Source organism: Anomaloglossus baeobatrachus, chromosome 4 (assembly GCF_048569485.1).
Source record: "Anomaloglossus baeobatrachus isolate aAnoBae1 chromosome 4, aAnoBae1.hap1, whole genome shotgun sequence".
In the NCBI taxonomy this organism is placed as follows: Eukaryota; Metazoa; Chordata; class Amphibia; order Anura; family Aromobatidae; genus Anomaloglossus; species Anomaloglossus baeobatrachus.
In genome coordinates, this window is record NC_134356.1 from 664304952 (window position 1) to 664323285 (window position 18334).

The 18334-nt window shown below is 49.8% G+C and overlaps 1 protein-coding gene across 5 annotated transcripts in view; it reads left to right on the forward strand.

Annotated features, from left to right (window-relative positions):
* NACC1 (nucleus accumbens associated 1) overlaps positions 1–17973 on the forward strand; it is a 28240-nt gene extending 10267 nt beyond the window's left edge. For 2 of the 5 annotated variants that reach the window (XM_075346619.1, XM_075346620.1), the window contains exons 3-7: positions 1182–2085; positions 2740–2937; positions 13210–13315; positions 13398–13495; positions 13668–17973. In XM_075346619.1, coding sequence (XP_075202734.1) covers positions 1227–2085; positions 2740–2937; positions 13210–13315; positions 13398–13495; positions 13668–13921 — 1515 coding nt within the window. In that variant the 5' untranslated portion in view covers positions 1182–1226 and the 3' untranslated portion in view covers positions 13922–17973. The remainder of the gene's footprint in view (positions 1–1181; positions 2086–2739; positions 2938–13209; positions 13316–13397; positions 13496–13667) is intronic. The other 3 variants (XM_075346622.1, XM_075346621.1, XM_075346623.1) reach the window with 3 other exon arrangements.
* The last annotated feature ends 361 nt before the right edge of the window (positions 17974–18334 follow it).

The window sequence follows — 18334 nt, forward strand, 5'->3', positions numbered from 1 at the left end:
GCCCATGCGGCAAAATGCGGCACTAATTAAAGTCTATGCAGGAAAAACGCAACCGGCAGCAAAAAAAACCGGTTGCGGTTTTCCTGCAAAGTGCCGGATTGTGCCGCATTGCAAAAGCCGGATGTGTGAAAGCAGCCTAAGAAGCCCTGTTCTGGTGACTAGTGAGGCCCCCACTTATGTCACAGTGTTGACCTATATAGTGGATAGCTGATAATTGGAGACTGGGATACGCCTTCAGGACCGAGCCCATTTTTTCTGTGGGGTTAAATTATATCATTTACCTTGAACACCACATTAAAGTGGTGCACCCACAGGTCAGATGTGTGGTCGTGTCCATCTTCGGGGAAGGGATCAGCTTTGTGAACTTCCTACTGGTGTAGCTGAATAGGGAAGTGGTGGTCAGTCTGAGTTGTGGGGGCCCCAGACTAGCCAAGCGCCAGTCCTGGAGCTAGGGAGATGCCCCGTGCCCCCATAACTGTTTTAATAATGTAGACAACATGAGGGGGGAGCTGCCACCGCTGCTTGTGCCGAGGCTTGTTAACGGGGCTCCGGTAATGACCCGCGGGTGCTGCCTGTGCCGAAGCTCGTTATCTGGCTCCAGTCATGACCCGGGTGCGTTGCCTGTGCCGAGGCTCGTTATCTGGCTCCAGTGATGACCCGGGTGCGTTGCCTGTACCAAGGGTCGTTATCCGGCTCCAGTATCGGGCCGGGTGCCTGTGCCGAGGCTTGTTATCTGGATCCAGTACCGGGCCGGGTGCCTGTGCCGAGGCTTGTTATCTGGATCCAGTACCGGGCCGGGTGCCTGTGCCGAGGCTTGTTATCTGGATCCAGTACCGGGCCAGGTGCCTGTGCCGAGGCTTGTTATCTGGATCCAGTACCGGGCCGGGTGCCTGTGCCGAGGCTTGTTATCTGGATCCAGTACCGGGCCGGGTGCCTGTGCCGAGGCTTGTTATCTGGATCCAGTACCGGGCCGGGTGCCTGTGCCGAGGCTTGTTATCTGGATCCAGTACCGGCCCGGGTGACAGCAACTACTGATTGTGAAAATGGGAACAAGCTAAAGCTACAAGCCTATTAGAAAGATGTCTTTCTCGTCACAGTCATCATTTATATTTTATCTTAAATATTTTAATTTAATTTTTTTTTTATTCAACTTTTGTTTTCTTATTCCCTTCCCCCCGCAGCCTCTATATCCTCCGTCTCTCACTTTCTCCCCCTGATCTATTGTCATGTCTCAGACTCTGCAAATGGAGATCCCAAACTTTGGGAATAGTATCCTGGAGTGTCTGAACGAGCAGCGGCTGCAGGGCCTGTACTGTGATGTCGCCGTCGTGGTCCGCGGACACCAGTTCAAAGCCCACCGGGCCGTCCTGGCAGCGAGCAGCTCCTACTTCAGGGACCTCTTCCACAGCAGCAAGAACCCGGTGGTGGAGCTTCCCGGGTCGGTCCAGCCGCAGTCCTTCCAGCAGATCCTCAGCTTCTGTTACACCGGGCGGCTCAGCATGAACGTAGGAGATCAGTTCCTCCTCATGTACACGGCCGGCTTCCTGCAGATCCAGGAGATCATGGAGAAGGGGACAGAGTTCTTCCTAAAGGTGAGCTCTCCCAGCTGTGACTCCCAAGGTCTGCACCCCGAAGAAGCTCCCAACTCCGAACCCCCCAGCCCAGCGGCGGCGGCAGCAGTGGCGGCAGCAGCCACAGCGGTGGCCTCGCTGTCATCGTCATCCTCTTACAATATGTCCCGGCCACCCCGGGTGAAAACAGAGACCCAAGAGTCCGATTCGGTGCAGTGCACACCAGTGGCCAAGAGACTCTGGGACGGGGGGCAGAAAGAGGCCGGAGGGGCGAGTAGAAAAGTGCCACGCTTTTCTCAAGGAGCGGTCGGAGGGCCATCCGGAGCCGTGGCCCCACTAGGGTCAGAGAGGACGAGCCCAGGAACGTCCAGCGCATACACAAGTGACAGCCCGGGGTCTTACCACAACGAGGAGGATGAGGAGGAAGAGGTCGGAGAGGACGGCACCGAGGAGCAATACAGGCAGATATGCAATATGTATACAATGTACAGCATGATGAACGTAAACCAAACTGGTAAGAGCCTGTGTGTGCATTATATATCCTCTTCCTCACGCCCACCCAGAGCTGCAATCATAATTCTGCTCAGCAATGCATTCTGGGAATAGAAGTGACCATTACTTAGACATTGCTAACTTATCATGAGGGTAATAGATCATTGATATCAGATCGGTGGGGTCAGCCACGTCACCCCTGTGTGCAGCATTGGATGGTTATAGCACCGCACACTATATAGTGGCCGTTCTTGGGTATTACAGCTCAGCTACTATTCATTGAGCTGCAGTACCTGAGAGCGGCCACTATATGGTATGCGGCGCTGTGCTGCTTCGGCTCTGTGTACATCAGGCCGCACCGGACCTGCAGACATCCTGATAGATGGGGGTAACGGGTGTCAGACCCCACTCATTTACTAAACTTACCAAACAAGATGGACGGATTTGTAGAGGGGGTTACACAAAGACATTTAGTTTTGGTGGTTAGTAATGATGTCAGCTCTGAAGTATAATTCAGCCTTTTTATACATTATAGTCTATACTGATAGTTTTAATCTCTATTGGTGCCATGTACACCCGGCGGATGTTCTCTGGGTTTAGGGGGTATGTGTGGCGGTGTCTGTATATATATATCCCCCCTGCTGTATGATATAACGTGTACCTATCCTCTTGTCAGTAGAATATTCTTTGAATTCTTCAGCTGAGAAGGTGGAGGCTCTGCCGGACCCCGTCTTCTCAGACTCCAGGAACCGCGTCCGTGTCAAGCAGGACCTGGCCACCCTTCCAGCGGAGCTCATCAGTCAGATCGGCAACCGCTGCCATCCAAAACTGTACGAGGAAGGAGACCCGGCAGAGAAGATAGAACTGGTGACAGGTACTGACCCAGGGGGACGTGGGGAGCCGGTCACCCGGCCACTCAATCCAAGCCCGGCTGTACGACTGCAGCTAGGGGAATCGTTCTTGAAAACACCCCGGCACCGTCCCCCGCGCGCTCACTGCTCCGGGGGATTCACAGGTCTCGCACCTTTAGCAGAGTGGGAGAAGACGGCTAGGACTGGTGTCGTCTCGCCCTACGGTCCCCGGCCAGATCTTCTAACTGTAGTGTTTCAGAAACACCAGAGCATTTCAGGAAAAGAAAGTATCTGCTTCCTGTGGTTTATGCAGCACAAATCAGGTTATCCTTAGGCACGCTGTACTGCTGTGGCCCCATTATGTGCCTGGTTATCGGGGTATAGGACCTGCTCCCCTGGGAGGCTGCCGCTGAACCCTCATGGAGGGGCCGATAAGTGAGTCAGGGGTGCAGAAAGGCCAAATTCAGGGCAGAAGTTCCCCTTTAAGTCTCTGCTTTGGGAATTGTAACTGGTGTTGATCTGCCGTGCAATAGACCAGCTTTGTATGTGTGCAGGGTTTGCCTTACAGCACATGGGGGACATTGGAGGAATAAAAAATTGCAGTCAGCGAGGGTATGTATATGTATATATATATATATATATATATATATATATATATATATATATATATATATATATATATATATATATATGCGTGTCTATATATATATGTGTGTGTGTGTGTGTGTGTGTATGTATATATATATATATATATATATATATACACATACACGGTGGTCCAAAAGTATGTGCACAGTATGTGTAATAGGGTTATCAAACATGGTGTAAAGTGAAACTGCCTCACTTGCCCTTAGCAACCAATCAGATTCCACTTTTCATTTTCCAAAGAGTCTGTGAAGAATGAAAAGTGGAATCTGATTGGTTGCTAAGGGACACTGAGTCTGTTCCACTTTACACCATGTTTGATAACCCTAGTACATATACTGTCCACCTTGTCCACCTACTAATATATATATATATATATATATATATATTATATATACGCGCACACAATCAAAGCCAAACGATACAATGCACAGACAAGTAGTGCCAAGGGTCCTAAATATCACTAGAGAGAGAAATATATATATATACACACATATACACACACACACACACACACACACATTCTTTTTATCTTTTAATATGTACCTATAAAATCATCCAAAAACAATACATAGAGTGCAGTGCATTTACAGCAAGTAGAATAATTATAGATCTCACCCGATCCTTCTCCAAAAGTGGACCATGCACCACCAGATAGATGGACTCACACAGGTCGGAAGAGTTGCTGGCAGATATGAGGGTAAGTATACCAAACTAGCCCTTGTCCTGCCCCATGTAAATGCTTCCGCCGTGACAAGGGCAGCCCCCAAGTGTAGGTTCTGATTGATATTGGGGACAGTAACTACTCTTTGGTGTGGCCCTTGTCACGGCGGAAGCATTTACATGGGGCAGGACAGGGGCTAGTTTTGTATACTTACCCTCATCTGGTGGTGCATGGTCCACTTTGGAGAAGGATCGGGTGAGATCTATAATTATTCTACTTGCTGTTTGTGTTATTGCACTGCACTCTATGTTTTGTCTTTGAATGATTTTATAGGTACATAGTAAAAGTTATATTTTAGTCCTTGCTTTTCTCTAGTGATATTTAGGACCCTTGGCACTACTTGTCTGTGCATTGTATCGTTTGGCTTTGATTGTGTGCGCATATATATATATATATATATATATATATATATATATATATATATATATATATATATATTTTACACGCGCACACAATCAAAGCTAAATGATACAATGAAACGAAATTCTCGTTAAGAGGGTTACTTGTTATGCGAGGTACCACTGTAATATTATATATATAAATATATATATAAATATTTATATAATATTACAGTGGTACCTTGCATAACAAGTAACCCTCTTAACGAGAATTTCGCTTAACAAGCAAAGCTTTCTGTAAATTTGTAACCCGCTTTACGAGAAAGCTTTGCTGTACGAGTGAAATCCTCACCGCACACACTTCCGGTTTCGTCCATCCACCACACTCTGACCCGCACTTGCAGTCCACACAAACACACACATATACGCACAAACACACAAGCACGCACACACGCACATACAGTATTATGCTCACCTTACCTTCCGTTCCACCGCCGGTCTCATGGTTCTTGTAGTTCCCGGGTACCTCGCGACGTCCTCGCGGCGAACTACAAGACCCAGGAGGCATGCGATGGAACGGAAGGTAAGGTGAGTATATAATATAACATAATATGTTTACCTTTCGTTTCATCGCCGGCCTCCTGGGTGCTGTAGTGCGCTGCTGCGCTCCAGTCCACGCTGTGTATCTGTATCCATAGCGACGAGGGAGGAACTTCCTGTCACTGCTAATGAAAGGCAGAGCGCTGGCCAATCAGAGGCAAGCGGCTCTGCCTTTGACGTCAGCGCTCTGGCCGGGAACTTCCTGCCTCGTCGTTATGGTAACGCGTTACACAGCCCGGCCCCGTACCAGAGAACAGCAAGTCCCAGCAGACCGGCGATGGAACGGAAGGTAAGGTGAGCATAATATGTGCGCGTTTGTTTGTGAGTTTGTTTGTGTTTGTGTGTGGAATGATAGAATAGGGCACCAGGATGGGACATTTTAGAAGTTGTGGAACGAATTGTCTGCATTGCAATGATTTCCTATGGGAAATCTTGCTTTGCTGAACGAGTACCTTGATTAACAAGCACAGTCCCAGAACGGATTGTTCTCGTCAAGCAGGGTTCCACTGTATGTATGTGTGTATATATATAATATATACAGTGCCTACAAGTAGTATTCAACCCCCTGCAGATTTAGCAGGTTTGATAAGATGCAAATAAGTTAGAGCCTGCAAACTTCAAACAAAAGATAGATTTTTGTGTACTCACCGTAAAATCTCTTTCTCTGAGTCTTCATTGGGGGACACAGGACCATGGGTTATGCTGCTGTCACTAGGAGGCTGACACTAAGTAAACAGAAAAAGTTAGCTCCTCCCCAGCAGTATAACCCCTGAGCCAGAGGCGGACTCAATCAGTTTAGTGCACAAGCAGTAGGAGGAGAACCAAACAATCCGGAATAAGACAAGGAAAAAACCTTAACCAAATAGACGTGCGACCAATGGCCTGGGAATAAGGCCACTGAGGCAACAGACCGGTAAAATGTAACTCAAACATAACACAAGCAGGGTGGGTGCTGTGTCCCCCAATGAAGACTCAGAGAAAGAGATTTTACGGTGAGTACACAAAAATCTATCTTTCTCCATCGTTTCATTGGGGGACACAGGACCATGGGATGTCCAAAAGCAGTCCCTGGGTGGGAAGAGAACCATCACCGGAGATCGGTAGGAAACCGCTACCTCCAGTCGGGCTTGACCCAGACCTACAATTACCTACCTTGTTACAGGTGTGCTACTGCCGCCCGCAAAGATAACGGCAAGACTGGCCACTGCCAAAGCTTGGGTGTGACCTGATAGGAACTAGGAAAGGTCTGCCTACTAGACCAGTAGGAGGCTCGGCAGACCTCGGTCCGTCAACGTCTGTAGTCCAATCATCCAAGAAACCCTCCTTGGACGGTAGAAAAAAACGGCGGAGGTCCGTTTTCCATGCGATAGGCTTCACCTATGACGGAAGGATCTCTATGGAAATCTTAGCCCTGGGCGCCAGCATGCGCCTCCTGGGACCGGCTGAAAAGAGGAACTGCCCTGAAAGATGAACTGACTGTCTGAGTATACCGAAAAGTGCGGTCCGGACTAGGCTCTTTTCAGGCTGAGAGAAGGTACTAGAACCGAACTCGAAACTCCAAACACCTTATCTGGAAGGAAGGCGGGCTGCCTTGGACCGAAGGGAGGGTAGCGGCCGGAGCACCCCCCTTGCCCTACTGGAGGACCTGGAAAAACAGGGGGGGAACAAAGGCAACAAGAGAGAGATGTCCGCCCTGATGCCCCTTGAGACAAGGAGACGGTCACGAGGAGCCCACCTATCCAAACATGTGGGAGTAAGAAGCCCTCGGAAAAGCTCAAACCGAGAGCCGTGAGGTGAACCCATCGCTAGATTAAGGTCCCACGTCACTAGTGGACGGCGATACCGCTGAGCCAGATGGACGCTTCTCTGCGTGAAACACCTTGGTCGTGGGACGATAAGTGATAAGCCTCTGAACTGAAATGACCGCGTCGACACCAGGCCCCTAGAGGGACGCGCTAGAAAGCCGCATCCAGATCTGACTGTCAGCATGGCAGTAGTGCAGGAAAGGAGCGAGAAAGAGAGAGGAAAGAAGATGTGCTCTTTTACCCCCCGGATGAATGCCACACGTGTGGTAATACATTTTCGAGGGAACCAGCTCCCCGGTCTCCAACATTGTCTGCATCCTTCTTGCCAACCGGCCTGTGCGAGCAAGAACCCGGGATCCGCTCTTAAGGTCGGGAAACTTAGGGCTTCTAAGTCCTGGTGTCAGAGCGGGCTCGACACGGAAGAACTGGACGGTCTGGAAAGCGACACAGGGCCTCTGCGAGTGGATTGAGTGACCTCTGTGAACTATGCTCGCCTGGGCCCCTCCATAGCCACCCTCTGCCTCGGTCCCTCTTGAGAAGCTCGAGATCATGGGAAGCCGTAGGCAGATGCCCAAGAAAATGAAAAAATGAACCGGCCTCACAGCCGGGCGAGGGCGTCGTCACCTAGCGCAGAAAAGGGGGGCACCCTAGGTGCGCCGTTGACTAGAAGCTGGATCGGGGGGCAAATAGGACCACTACTGGAGGTCTTCCTTCGTCGTAGATCTGGCTGGAGACTACCCGGTTGAGGAGCCATTCTGCCTAGGCGAGGCCCCTCCTGCTGAGAAAAGAACGGCCGTCCAAACGTCCACGGTAGGGAAGAGGACTGCTGAGATTAGAGAGCGCGAGATCCGGCCCAGAGCAAGATCTTCTTGACCTCTTCCTTATTCACGACACTTCCTGCGTCTCCCTGGTGGATGATGCACGCCACCGCTGTGGCATGGTCCGACTGGGACCTGATTGGAACAACCTCGCCCCAGTGAAGAAAACGTAACCAGTCTAACCGGATGGATCTGAAATCCTGGAATGCTGAAGGGGAGACCACACATAGGGGGTGTTCCTAGGGATCGTGCTGTGGAAAGTGGACAAGCCCACCCTAGCATAGGAGACTGGTAATGGCTGATGCTATTCGCCAGAGGAGACGGAGAGGGGATCTTCCCAGGGACCGGACACGAAAGCTGGTCCACTAGGAAGGGAAAGGCGGATCCCCCGGGGCCGACGGAGGTTACTTATCCCCGTTCTTCAGTGGGGACCTCTGGAAGGGCAAGGATGAACACCGGTAAGTGTACCACCGCTATCACCTCCCCCAGCCGCTGCGGAGTAACGTATCGAACCTAACTTGGTGCGGGGAAGGAAAAACTACTCCAGCGTGAAGAGTAACTTCCCATGGCGGACTCGAAAAACATGCCTAAGGGGATGATCTACCGGGCCGAGATCTGAAAGGACTCCAACCGGTGGAACAGCTGCCCTAGTAGCGAGAAATGACGATGAGAAATAGAGGCGCCCTGACGGTTGCGGCTCGAACGGACAGGAGCCGAGCGGTGAAGGCGACGATCCTGAGCGTCTGGGCCGATGCTGGGAAGAGATGTGCCCTTCCCTCACGTAGCCTATGGAGAGATGCACACTTCCCTCACGTAGTCTAGGGGATCCACTGGACTAACCTATGTCCGAAGGTATGTTCACCTAAAGGCGGAAGGAAGGTCAGCGACTCTTTAGATGTCGCCTCCGCGATCCCGCTCCTGAGGCATGAGGCCTCGACGTGTGGTCACACTGCTGCTATAGGCTCAGACCGTGAAGCTGTGAAAGTGCCAGGGCTATGATGAGAAGGGACTTACCGAAGATGTCAACCAGTTCTGATCGGCAGATATGGAATGTAGTCCTCTGCGTAGGGAGACCGTGTGGTCCCTGAGAGACGTCACCTTAGGGATGATCAGCCAAGAGGCAACCTGGCGAGTCGATCGCAGGGGGGCATGCCACTTCTCTCCGGAGCCCCTTGGAGAATGAATAAAGAGAATAACAAGACTTACCGCTGGTAACGTCCAGTCTGGCTGATGTCTGTGAAGGAGCAGTAGCTCTGCGAACTATTGGATGTCCACTGACAAACATCCTGGGTCCTCTAGAAAAGTCTTCAAGGAGACCTGTGTGCTCAGAGAGGAGAAGAGAACTATCCTTGGCCTTATGGTCTGACTCACCGTATCTTCCAGGCTAATCGTCATGCGCTGAAGCTCGGCGCTTGCCCGGAATCCAGCAGAGGTGGTACGTCTGGGTCATCCCCAGAGAGGTCGGAAGGCTTCTGGACGAGCGGGAGCTTTGGACCTGGGAATGAAGGAAAAACCAGGGGGAGGCGCCGAAGGCGAGACCTGGCGGGTACGCTTCGAGCAGCGGGTGAGGTCCCTGGTACGGGACTCACCTCCCCCGGTGCGTGCACGTAGAGAAGGACTGTCCGTACCTTTAAGGCTTGACTCACCATCCTTACCCGGCTATTAGTCATGCGCCAAACATCCCGGTACTCCTGCTCGAAGTCCAGCAGAGGTGGAAACGCCTGGGCCATCCCCGAAAGGTCGAAAGACTACTAGAGGAGAGGCAGTCTGGACCTGAGGAGTAAGGTGAACCCTGGGAGCGCAGAAGACGAGACCTGGCGGGTCCGCCTTGGGCAGAGGAAAAGATCCTTAGTACGGGACCCAACTCACCGGGGGGGAAGGCGCCAGTCTTGCGGACGGTTACGGCAGAGCGACAGCCCGGGGGCGCAGCGCATGCGCACCCACCCGAGGGACGTCAGCACGGGTATGCGGGGTCTGAGAGAGAGAGCGGCAACCCGCCTGCCGGTGCGGGATACCGGTGCGTGCAGTGCCAGGGCCCGCGGAAGCTGGAGTACTAATGTGACAACGTTCGGGGCAATTCATAACTGAGAGAACAGCCCTAAACCAACTGTACCTCTTATGCAAATCAAGAACCCGAATAAGAGCTCGTAAGAGTTAATATACATAATCTATATATATATATATATATATATATATATACATATATATATATATATATATATGTACATAGAAAAACCACTTCCAGCTTTCCATTATTTAGAACTTATATTGCAGACTCAAACAATAACCTTGAACACAAAGAGAAAAAAAAAAAAAAAAAAAAAAGGGGGAGTCTAGAATGCAACCATGTACTTTTTGTAAATATCAAAAAGTATGTCCTTACTAAGAATAAAAAGAGCAATTTACATATTGAAATAAACTGAGCCCATGACAAAAAAACAGAACAACCACTACCGTTCAGTGGCTAATGTTGGCTACTTTTCCCCCCTATGAGTGGTTGCTGTAGCCTCAGCAATCCGCAGACTAGGGAGACTGCTATAATCAGTCTCTTTTTTTTTTTTTTTTTTAAAATGAATGCTGGGGTGGGAGTGGGGGGGGGGGGCCGAGGAGAGCGGGAAAAAACCTCCACCGCCCCCTCCTGTGATGCCTGGGGCTGGGAGGAGGGTGGAGATTGAGCGGCCGGCGGCCAATCGCGCTGCGGCAGGAGGCGGGCCTAGGACGCCGGGGACAAGGCCGAAGCCGGGGCCTAAATTTTGAAGGCTGCCGGAGGATGGAGTGTACCGGCCGGCTGTCCGGTGGCTGCGGCGCAGCTGCGAAGACCGGATGGCGGCAGTGCGTGCGCTCTGTCGCCCGATGCGGCCCGGGGCGTCCGGTGACTAGGCCCAGGCCGGAGCCTAAAAGGAAGCAGCCAGCGCCGGATTATGTAGAAACCGGCGGTTCTACCTGTGGGGGCGGCGGCGCGGCAGCGACATCCGTGCACCGGCCGTAGTGCGGACTCCAGCGCTGGGAGAGGACGTGGCCGGGGCGCCCGGTGAGTAGGCCCGGACCGGGGCCCATATTTTGTAACCGCCTGGGGGGAAAGTAGGAGGGGGTGTCCTACCTGGTCGGCGGCGTAGCCTCTGCCAGTGTGCAGGCTGCGGACCGCAGAAGGATGAGGCAGGCAGGCAGGCAGGCAGGCAGGCAGGGATGGTGGACGCCGGTGGGGGCAGGGAGCCCCCTGAAGCAGCGCTGCGGGCCCCATCATCATCCAGACGCGCTGTGAGGTCCAGTCCCTGCTGTATGTCCTTGCACCCTTTGGGGTGATACCGCAGGGTGAATAGGAGGTGCCCCGGAAGGATTAGCCCAGCGTGCCAACCCGGGAGTGGTACCGTGGAATTGGACGGGGGAGAGGGCCCGAGAACTCAAGCTTCTGCGACCCAGGGGAGCGGTACCCACGAGGGCTGAGGTAGAGAAACGATACCTGCAGAAAAAGAAAATTCCAACAGATGAGAGCGACGAGCGTCGCCGAGAGAAAAAAGAAAAAATATACGCAAAAAATCAAGTGGCTGAAGAGGGCCCAGTCGGCCCACATCAGCCTCCTACGACACTAAGCAAAAAACTGATTGAGTCCGCCTCTGGCTCAGGGGTTATACTGCTGGGGAGGAGCTAACTTTTTCTGTTTACTTAGTGTCAGCCTCCTAGTGACAGCAGCATAACCCATGGTCCTGTGTCCCCCAATGAAACGATGGAGAAAGCAGGATTTATTAACAGATGCATAAATCTTACAAACCAACAAGTTTTGTTGCTCAGTTAAATGTTAATAAATTTTCAACATAAAAGTGTGGGTCAATTATTATTCAACCCCTAGGTTTAATATTTTGTGGAATAACCCTTGTTTGCAATTACAGCTAATAATCGTCTTTTATAAGACCTGATCAGGCTGGCACAGGTCTCTGGAGTTATCTTGGCCCACTCCTCCATGCAGATCTTCTCCAAGTTATCTAGGTTCTTTGGGTGTCTCATGTGGACTTTAATCTTGAGCTCCTTCCACAAGTTTTCAATTGGGTTAAGGTCAGGAGACTGACTAGGCCACTGCAACACCTTGATTTTTTCCCTCTTGAACCAGGCCTTGGTTTTCTTGGCTGTGTGCTTTGGGTCGTTGTTTTTTGGAAGATGAAATGACGACCCATCTTAAGATCCTTGATTGAGGAGTGGAGGTTCTTGGCCAAAATCTCCAGGTAGGCCGTGCTATCCATTTTCCCATGGATGCGGACCAGATGGCCAGGCCCCTTGGCTGAGAAACAGCCCCACAGCATGATGCTGCCACCACCATGTTTGACTGTAGGGATGGTATTCTTGGGGTCGTATGCAGTGCCATCCAGTCTCCAAACGTCACGTGTGTGGTTGGCACCAAAGATCTCGATCTTGGTCTCATCAGACCAGAGAACCTTGAACCAGTCTGTCTCAGAGTCCTCCAAGTGATCATGAGCAAACTGTAGACGAGCCTTGACATGACGCTTTGAAAGTAAAGGTACCTTACGGGCTCGTCTGGAACGGAGACCATTGCGGTGGAGTACGTTACTTATGGTATTGACTGAAACCAATGTCCCCACTGCCATGAGATCTTCCCGGAGCTCCTTCCTTGTTGTCCTTGGGTTAGCCTTGACTCTACGGACAAGCCTGGCCTCGGCACGGGTGGAAACTTTCAAAGGCTGTCCAGGCCGTGGAAGGCTAACTGTAGTTCCATAAGCCTTCCACTTCCGGATGATGCTCCCAACAGTGGAGACAGGTAGGCCCAACTCCTTGGAAAGGGTTTTGTACCCCTTGCCAGCCTTGTGACCCTCCACGATCTTGTCTCTGATGGCCTTGGAATGCTCCTTTGTCTTTCCCATGTTGACCAAGTATGAGTGCTGTTCACAAGTTTGGGGAGGGTCTTAATTAGTCAGAAAAGGCTGGAAAAAGAGATAATTAATCCAAACATGTGAAGCTCATTGTTCTTTGTGCCTGAAATACTTCTTAATATTTTAGGGGAACCAAACAGAATTCTTGTGGTTTGAGGGGTTGAATAATAAATGACCCTCTGAATAAACTTTTCACAATTTAAAAAAAAAATAAAAAAAAATTCTTTTTTGCTGCATTTCACACTTCCAGGCTGATCTACAGTCCAAATGTCACAATGCCAAGTTAATTCCGAATGTGTAAATCTGCAGGGGGTTGAATACTACTTGTAGGCACTCTGTGTGTGTGTGTGTGTGTGTGTGTGTGTGTATATATATATATATATATATATATATATATCTCTATCTATCTATCTATCTATCGTAATTCCCCCTGCTCTTCCCTCCCGCATCCTGACAACTTCTGATCTCTTTCCTTCACTTTTCAGGAACCAATGTGTTTATCACCCGCGCTCAACTCATGAACTGTCACATCAGCGCAGGGACGCGCCACAAGGTGCTGCTGCGCCGGCTGCTGGCGTCCTTCTTCGATAGGTAAGAGGAGACCCCCTTATACATAGAAGTAGTTGCCCCCCACCTTCTGGAACCGTAAATGTTGCAACTTGTTTATCTTCAGGAACACCCTGGCGAACAGCTGCGGCACCGGGATCCGCTCCTCCACCAATGACCCCAGCAGGAAGCCCCTGGACAGCCGGGTGCTGCATGCCGTGAAATGTAAGCTCCATCTCCGTGTAGTCAGCCATGTTTTTATTTGCAGGCCACCCACTCGTCTTCTCTCTTCCCACACACTTTTTGTCTATTCGTGGCTCAGCACGTGGCCACATCACAGCCCCCATCTGTCCTTGCACCGATTGTAAACCTCTCCACGTCTCTTTTTCCTTCTTAGTCTACTGTCAGAATTTTGCCCCGAACTTCAAGGAGAGTGAGATGAACGCCATCGCAGCGGACATGTGTACGAACGCCCGGCGCGTGGTGCGCAAGAGCTGGATCCCCAAACTGAAGCTGCTGATGGCCGAAGGAGACGCCTACACATCCTTTATTAATGACACCGGCAAAATGGAGCCAGACCTGATGGGCGGAGGCACCCCCGCAGATCACAGTGCGGGCTTCGAGGCTGAGCCGGGAGAGGGAATGCCCTGATGGGGCCTTTTGCACGAAAACCCCCACCCCCAACCCCTTTCCCAAAAAAGAAAATAATAAAAAAAATTGTAAACATCCCTCCCCCTTTGTGCACAACAAGGTGGGGAGGGAGGAAGGACAATATGGCGCCCAGGAGACGGGCTGTCGTCTGTACGCCATAGTAGGTGGTGCTAAGTATGACTGTACGCTGCTGCACTACCTCGGGAGAGGTGCGGAGGGACTCGATCACTATACACTGCTGCATGAGATACTCATTTATACAGCGCCACGTCTCCATTATCCGCCTGCAGGTATACTACGCAGCGTCATTATATAGCGCCTCCATTATCAGTGTATAGAGATACTCGCCATCGCTGTCATCCAACGCTTGTGGGGGGGAACCTGTAAATACTCTGCATTATCGTATGGTGCAGCCGGGGTACAGCCCCCGTAATCTCACCGGCCCTCTGATATCCCAGCTCCTGGGACAAGAGAGACTTTGTTTTTTTTTTTGTTTTTTTTAATAACTTTGCTACATTTAAAAAAATCCCCAAATAACCCCCTGTACCCTCTCCCCACGTGCGCACTGGAAAGGAGGTCGCCGCCAGCACCCGGAGGGTCCGCGCCGGTGTCGCCACAACACCCAGCATGATGGGGGTTGTAGTTTGGCTCCGGCCAGAGAGCGGCAGACGGGAGATCAATGCTTTAGATGATTATGTCCAGAGCGACCAAAATTCGATTGGTGGCCGCGGACAATTTATTTGCACAGCTACTAATTGCACATTTTTTATTTTTTTAGTGTCCCCCTGTTCCTGTTTTGTCTTGTCTGTGTGATCATCTTTTTTTTTTTTTTGGGTGGTGGTGGGGAGGGGTTCACTTAGATTTTTTTTTTTCTAGCATGGTATTAGAAGTTTATGGGGGGCAGGTATTCTGATAATTGCATTATGGACGGACTAGCTTTCCCAGTAAAGTGTTTTTTTTTTTTTTTTGTAGCTTATGTTATTAGGTGGGACGGGCCAGCGTAGTCACCCATTAATAATAATAATAATAATAATAATAAGAAGAATTTGGATTGCCCCTCTCCTCACCCCCCCAACCTTGTTCTCACCCCAAAACCTTCTCCTTACCCTCTCACCCCTCGTTCTCCTCACCCCTCGTTCTCCTCACCCCTCGTTCTCCTCACCCCGCGTTCTCCTCACCCCTCCCACCCCTTCTAGTCACCCTCCCACCCCTTCTCCTTCTCACTCCCCACAAAACCTTGTCCTCGCCCCCCCCACAAAACCTTGTCCTCTCCCCCCGCCCACCTCCCCCCCCAAAAAAAACCTTGTCCTCACCCCCTACCCTTCAGTTTTACTACACACCTGAGCCCACATATTGGCTGCCCTCCGTTATAAAGGACGAGCACCCGGTAATGTTATCATGATGGATTAGGTCGCCCCCTGGAGGTGGTTTCTCACATTACCCAGTGTTTTATTTTTTTTTTTGTTTGTTTTTTTATTAGGCGCATGTAACATTAAACGGCTCGTTAACATGATGGTAGCACAAGGCGGATTTCTAAGCGATTTCCCTAGAAGTATTGATTTTTACAGTAGACGACACACACTAATTGCTATGTACGTATGTAGAGCGGCTTTAATCGTGTAGGTGGGAGCGTCAGCTTCTGCGGTTCAGACTGTTTTAGTATTCCACTATGTCAGCCGTGTCCAGTCGGGGTGATTTTTGTCCGGTGAAACGGGCAGACATAGAGTAAGGCGCTTCCATTCATGCCAGGCCGGGGCGCTGTGCCCCTAACCATTACCCGCTCTCCTATAACAACTCAGGAGCCCTGGCGGGGCGGGGGGCATCTTATCTCCAGGACACCACCATTTCTGATTATCATAAATATTTATGGGGTTAATTAAACGGATTGTCCAGACTCACATTATTGATGAACTAACCTTTCAATCTGACATCTAGATAGTTGTTTTCAGATCTTAGATGTAAAAAGTGTATGTAGCCAGCTCAGCACAGCTCCGTAGCTCCCATTCAGGCCAATAGGGCTGAGCTGTAGTACCAGGAGTGGCCACTATGCGGTGTAGCTCAGCACAGCTCCATAGCTCCCATTCAGGGCAATAGGGCTGAGCTTTAGTACCAGGATCGGTCACTGTGCGGTCTCAGCACAGCTCTGTAGCTCCCATTCAAGCCAATAGGGCTGAGCTGTAGTACCAGGAGCGGCCAATGTGCGGTGTAGCTCAGCACAGCTCCATAGCTCCCATTCAGGCCAATAGGGCTGAGCTTTAGTACCCTGGAGCGACCACTGTACGATGTACGGCTCCATATACATTTTTTTGGACTCCCAAGCTGACCAATATCGGGTGTCAGACCGCCAGCAATCTGAGATCATCAGCCCCTTGATGAATAATGCATCAAACAATAAGCTTTAAAGTCAGCGGCTTGTAGGATTTACCTTGACATTACAAATCATGTTTACTCTCCTGGATATATAGGGCTAAATTGCAGTACCAGGCACGGCCTGTACACAGGAGTGGCGCTGTTTTTGTAAGGAGTGTTCCTTATAAGTCTCTTCTGCTGTATACCCAACAGCCTTGTCCCTATGACCAATGATTGGTGCTTTTATATTAAATACTATACGCAAAATCCCACTTGATTCCCCTCCCCCCTTTCTTGAGTCCTATGGGAGAGTTGGTGTGTCATTGCACAGCGCCCCCTGCTGGGGCGTGCGATTACGTGTTTATTTTTGTAAATATGTGGATAGCTTTATCCTGTAGGAGGCCTGTAGTTTCTAGGTTCTGGGATAGAGAGGGAACTATATGGCACAATCGTACGGTATACGTACTGTATACGCTGATGGGAGCGGTGTAAACATACCGCTCCCCCATGATTCTTATCTTCTCCCCTCCATCATGTATAACCCATTGTGTGTTAAGGAATACTGTCTGTATGGGGGAGGGGAGGGGGGTATACAAGGGTATTTTACCAATCCTCAATATACAGTGACGGATTAATTCAGTACAAGGGCTGCCGACGAGTCTGAACTATACCTCGCCTGTGCGTGCATGATCTCGATGTACATATATATGTGTATATGTATATATAGTGACCCCTCTCTTCCCATGTAGTAGGGCTGTAATGGGATGTAAATATTTGAATTAATATTTTTGCAGGCAATAGGGGGTGGGAATGGAGAGACTGAAAGAAGCAGCCCTCGGGGTAAGAAAAAAAAATCCGTTGTGTGTATGTGTATATACAGAAGTGCATGGGGTGGCACAATGTATATACCCCTTTTTTTTCTTATTTTTTAGGCTGACTTATTCTTTTTTTCGTTTTGTAGGATATTCAGAGACCACATTCTCACCATAGTCATTTTTAAAAGGGAGATTTCACGTTTTTAAAGTTGTATTTTATAGAAAAGCCAGTGGGCGCAGTACCGGATTTCAGCCACTAGATGGTGCAGTTTACCTTATGCAGAACTTTAGTACACCATCTAGTGGCTACCAGAAGGTACTACGCCCCTTTACCTATAAAATATGGTTTTGATGAAGGATAAAAGTGATTCCTCCCTTGTTAGCTGGCAATATTTAATGGCATTTTCACAGACAGACTGGTAAACTTTAGAATGCTACACTAGCAGAGAGGAGGGCTGCACACTTTCCACTGCTTTGTTTTTTTTTCCCCTGCCCCTTGGGCTGGTGATTTTTTTTTTTTATTATTATTAATAATTTTATTTTTTAACTGTAGAAGATTAAAAATTGAAAAGCAAAAAAAACTAAAAAAAATACATATTTCCTTCTGCCATAACCAACTTCACTAATTGCACACTATTGATTGTGAATCGCAGATGCTTGACAGACCTTCCCCATCCCCCCTTTGGCCAATGCGCAGCGGGTGGGGAATATTTTTTTTGTCTCAATTTTTTCCAGATCGCTCACTTTACATGTCCCCGTTCCCTTCTGCTCTCTTTAAGTGCCAAGATATCGCTGTGTGTTCCCTTTTACTGTGAGACAGGAGCATTGCACATTATGGAAAAAATAAAAAAAAAAATCTGAAAACATTAATAAACGTTTTTAACAAAATAGGAAAATGTGTTATCGTTTTATTTCCTGATGTCGCTAATCTGGATCTGCCCTTCAAAGAAACTACTACTCCTATCATTCATATCATAGCCATCAACGCTTATAGTCAGGAAGGGAGAAAGTAAAGGACGGCAGGGAGGAAGTAAAGGACAGGAAGGTAGTAAAAGACAGTAGGGCGGAAGTGGAGGACAGGGAAGAAGTGGAGCACAGCAGGGAGGGAGTAAAGGCCAGGGAGGAAGTGGAGGATGGCAGGGAAGAAGTGGAGGATGGCAGGGAAGAAGTGGAGGATGGCAGGGAGGGAGTGGAGGATGGTAGGGAGGAAGTAAAGGACGGAAGGGAGGGAATAAAGGACAGCTGGGAG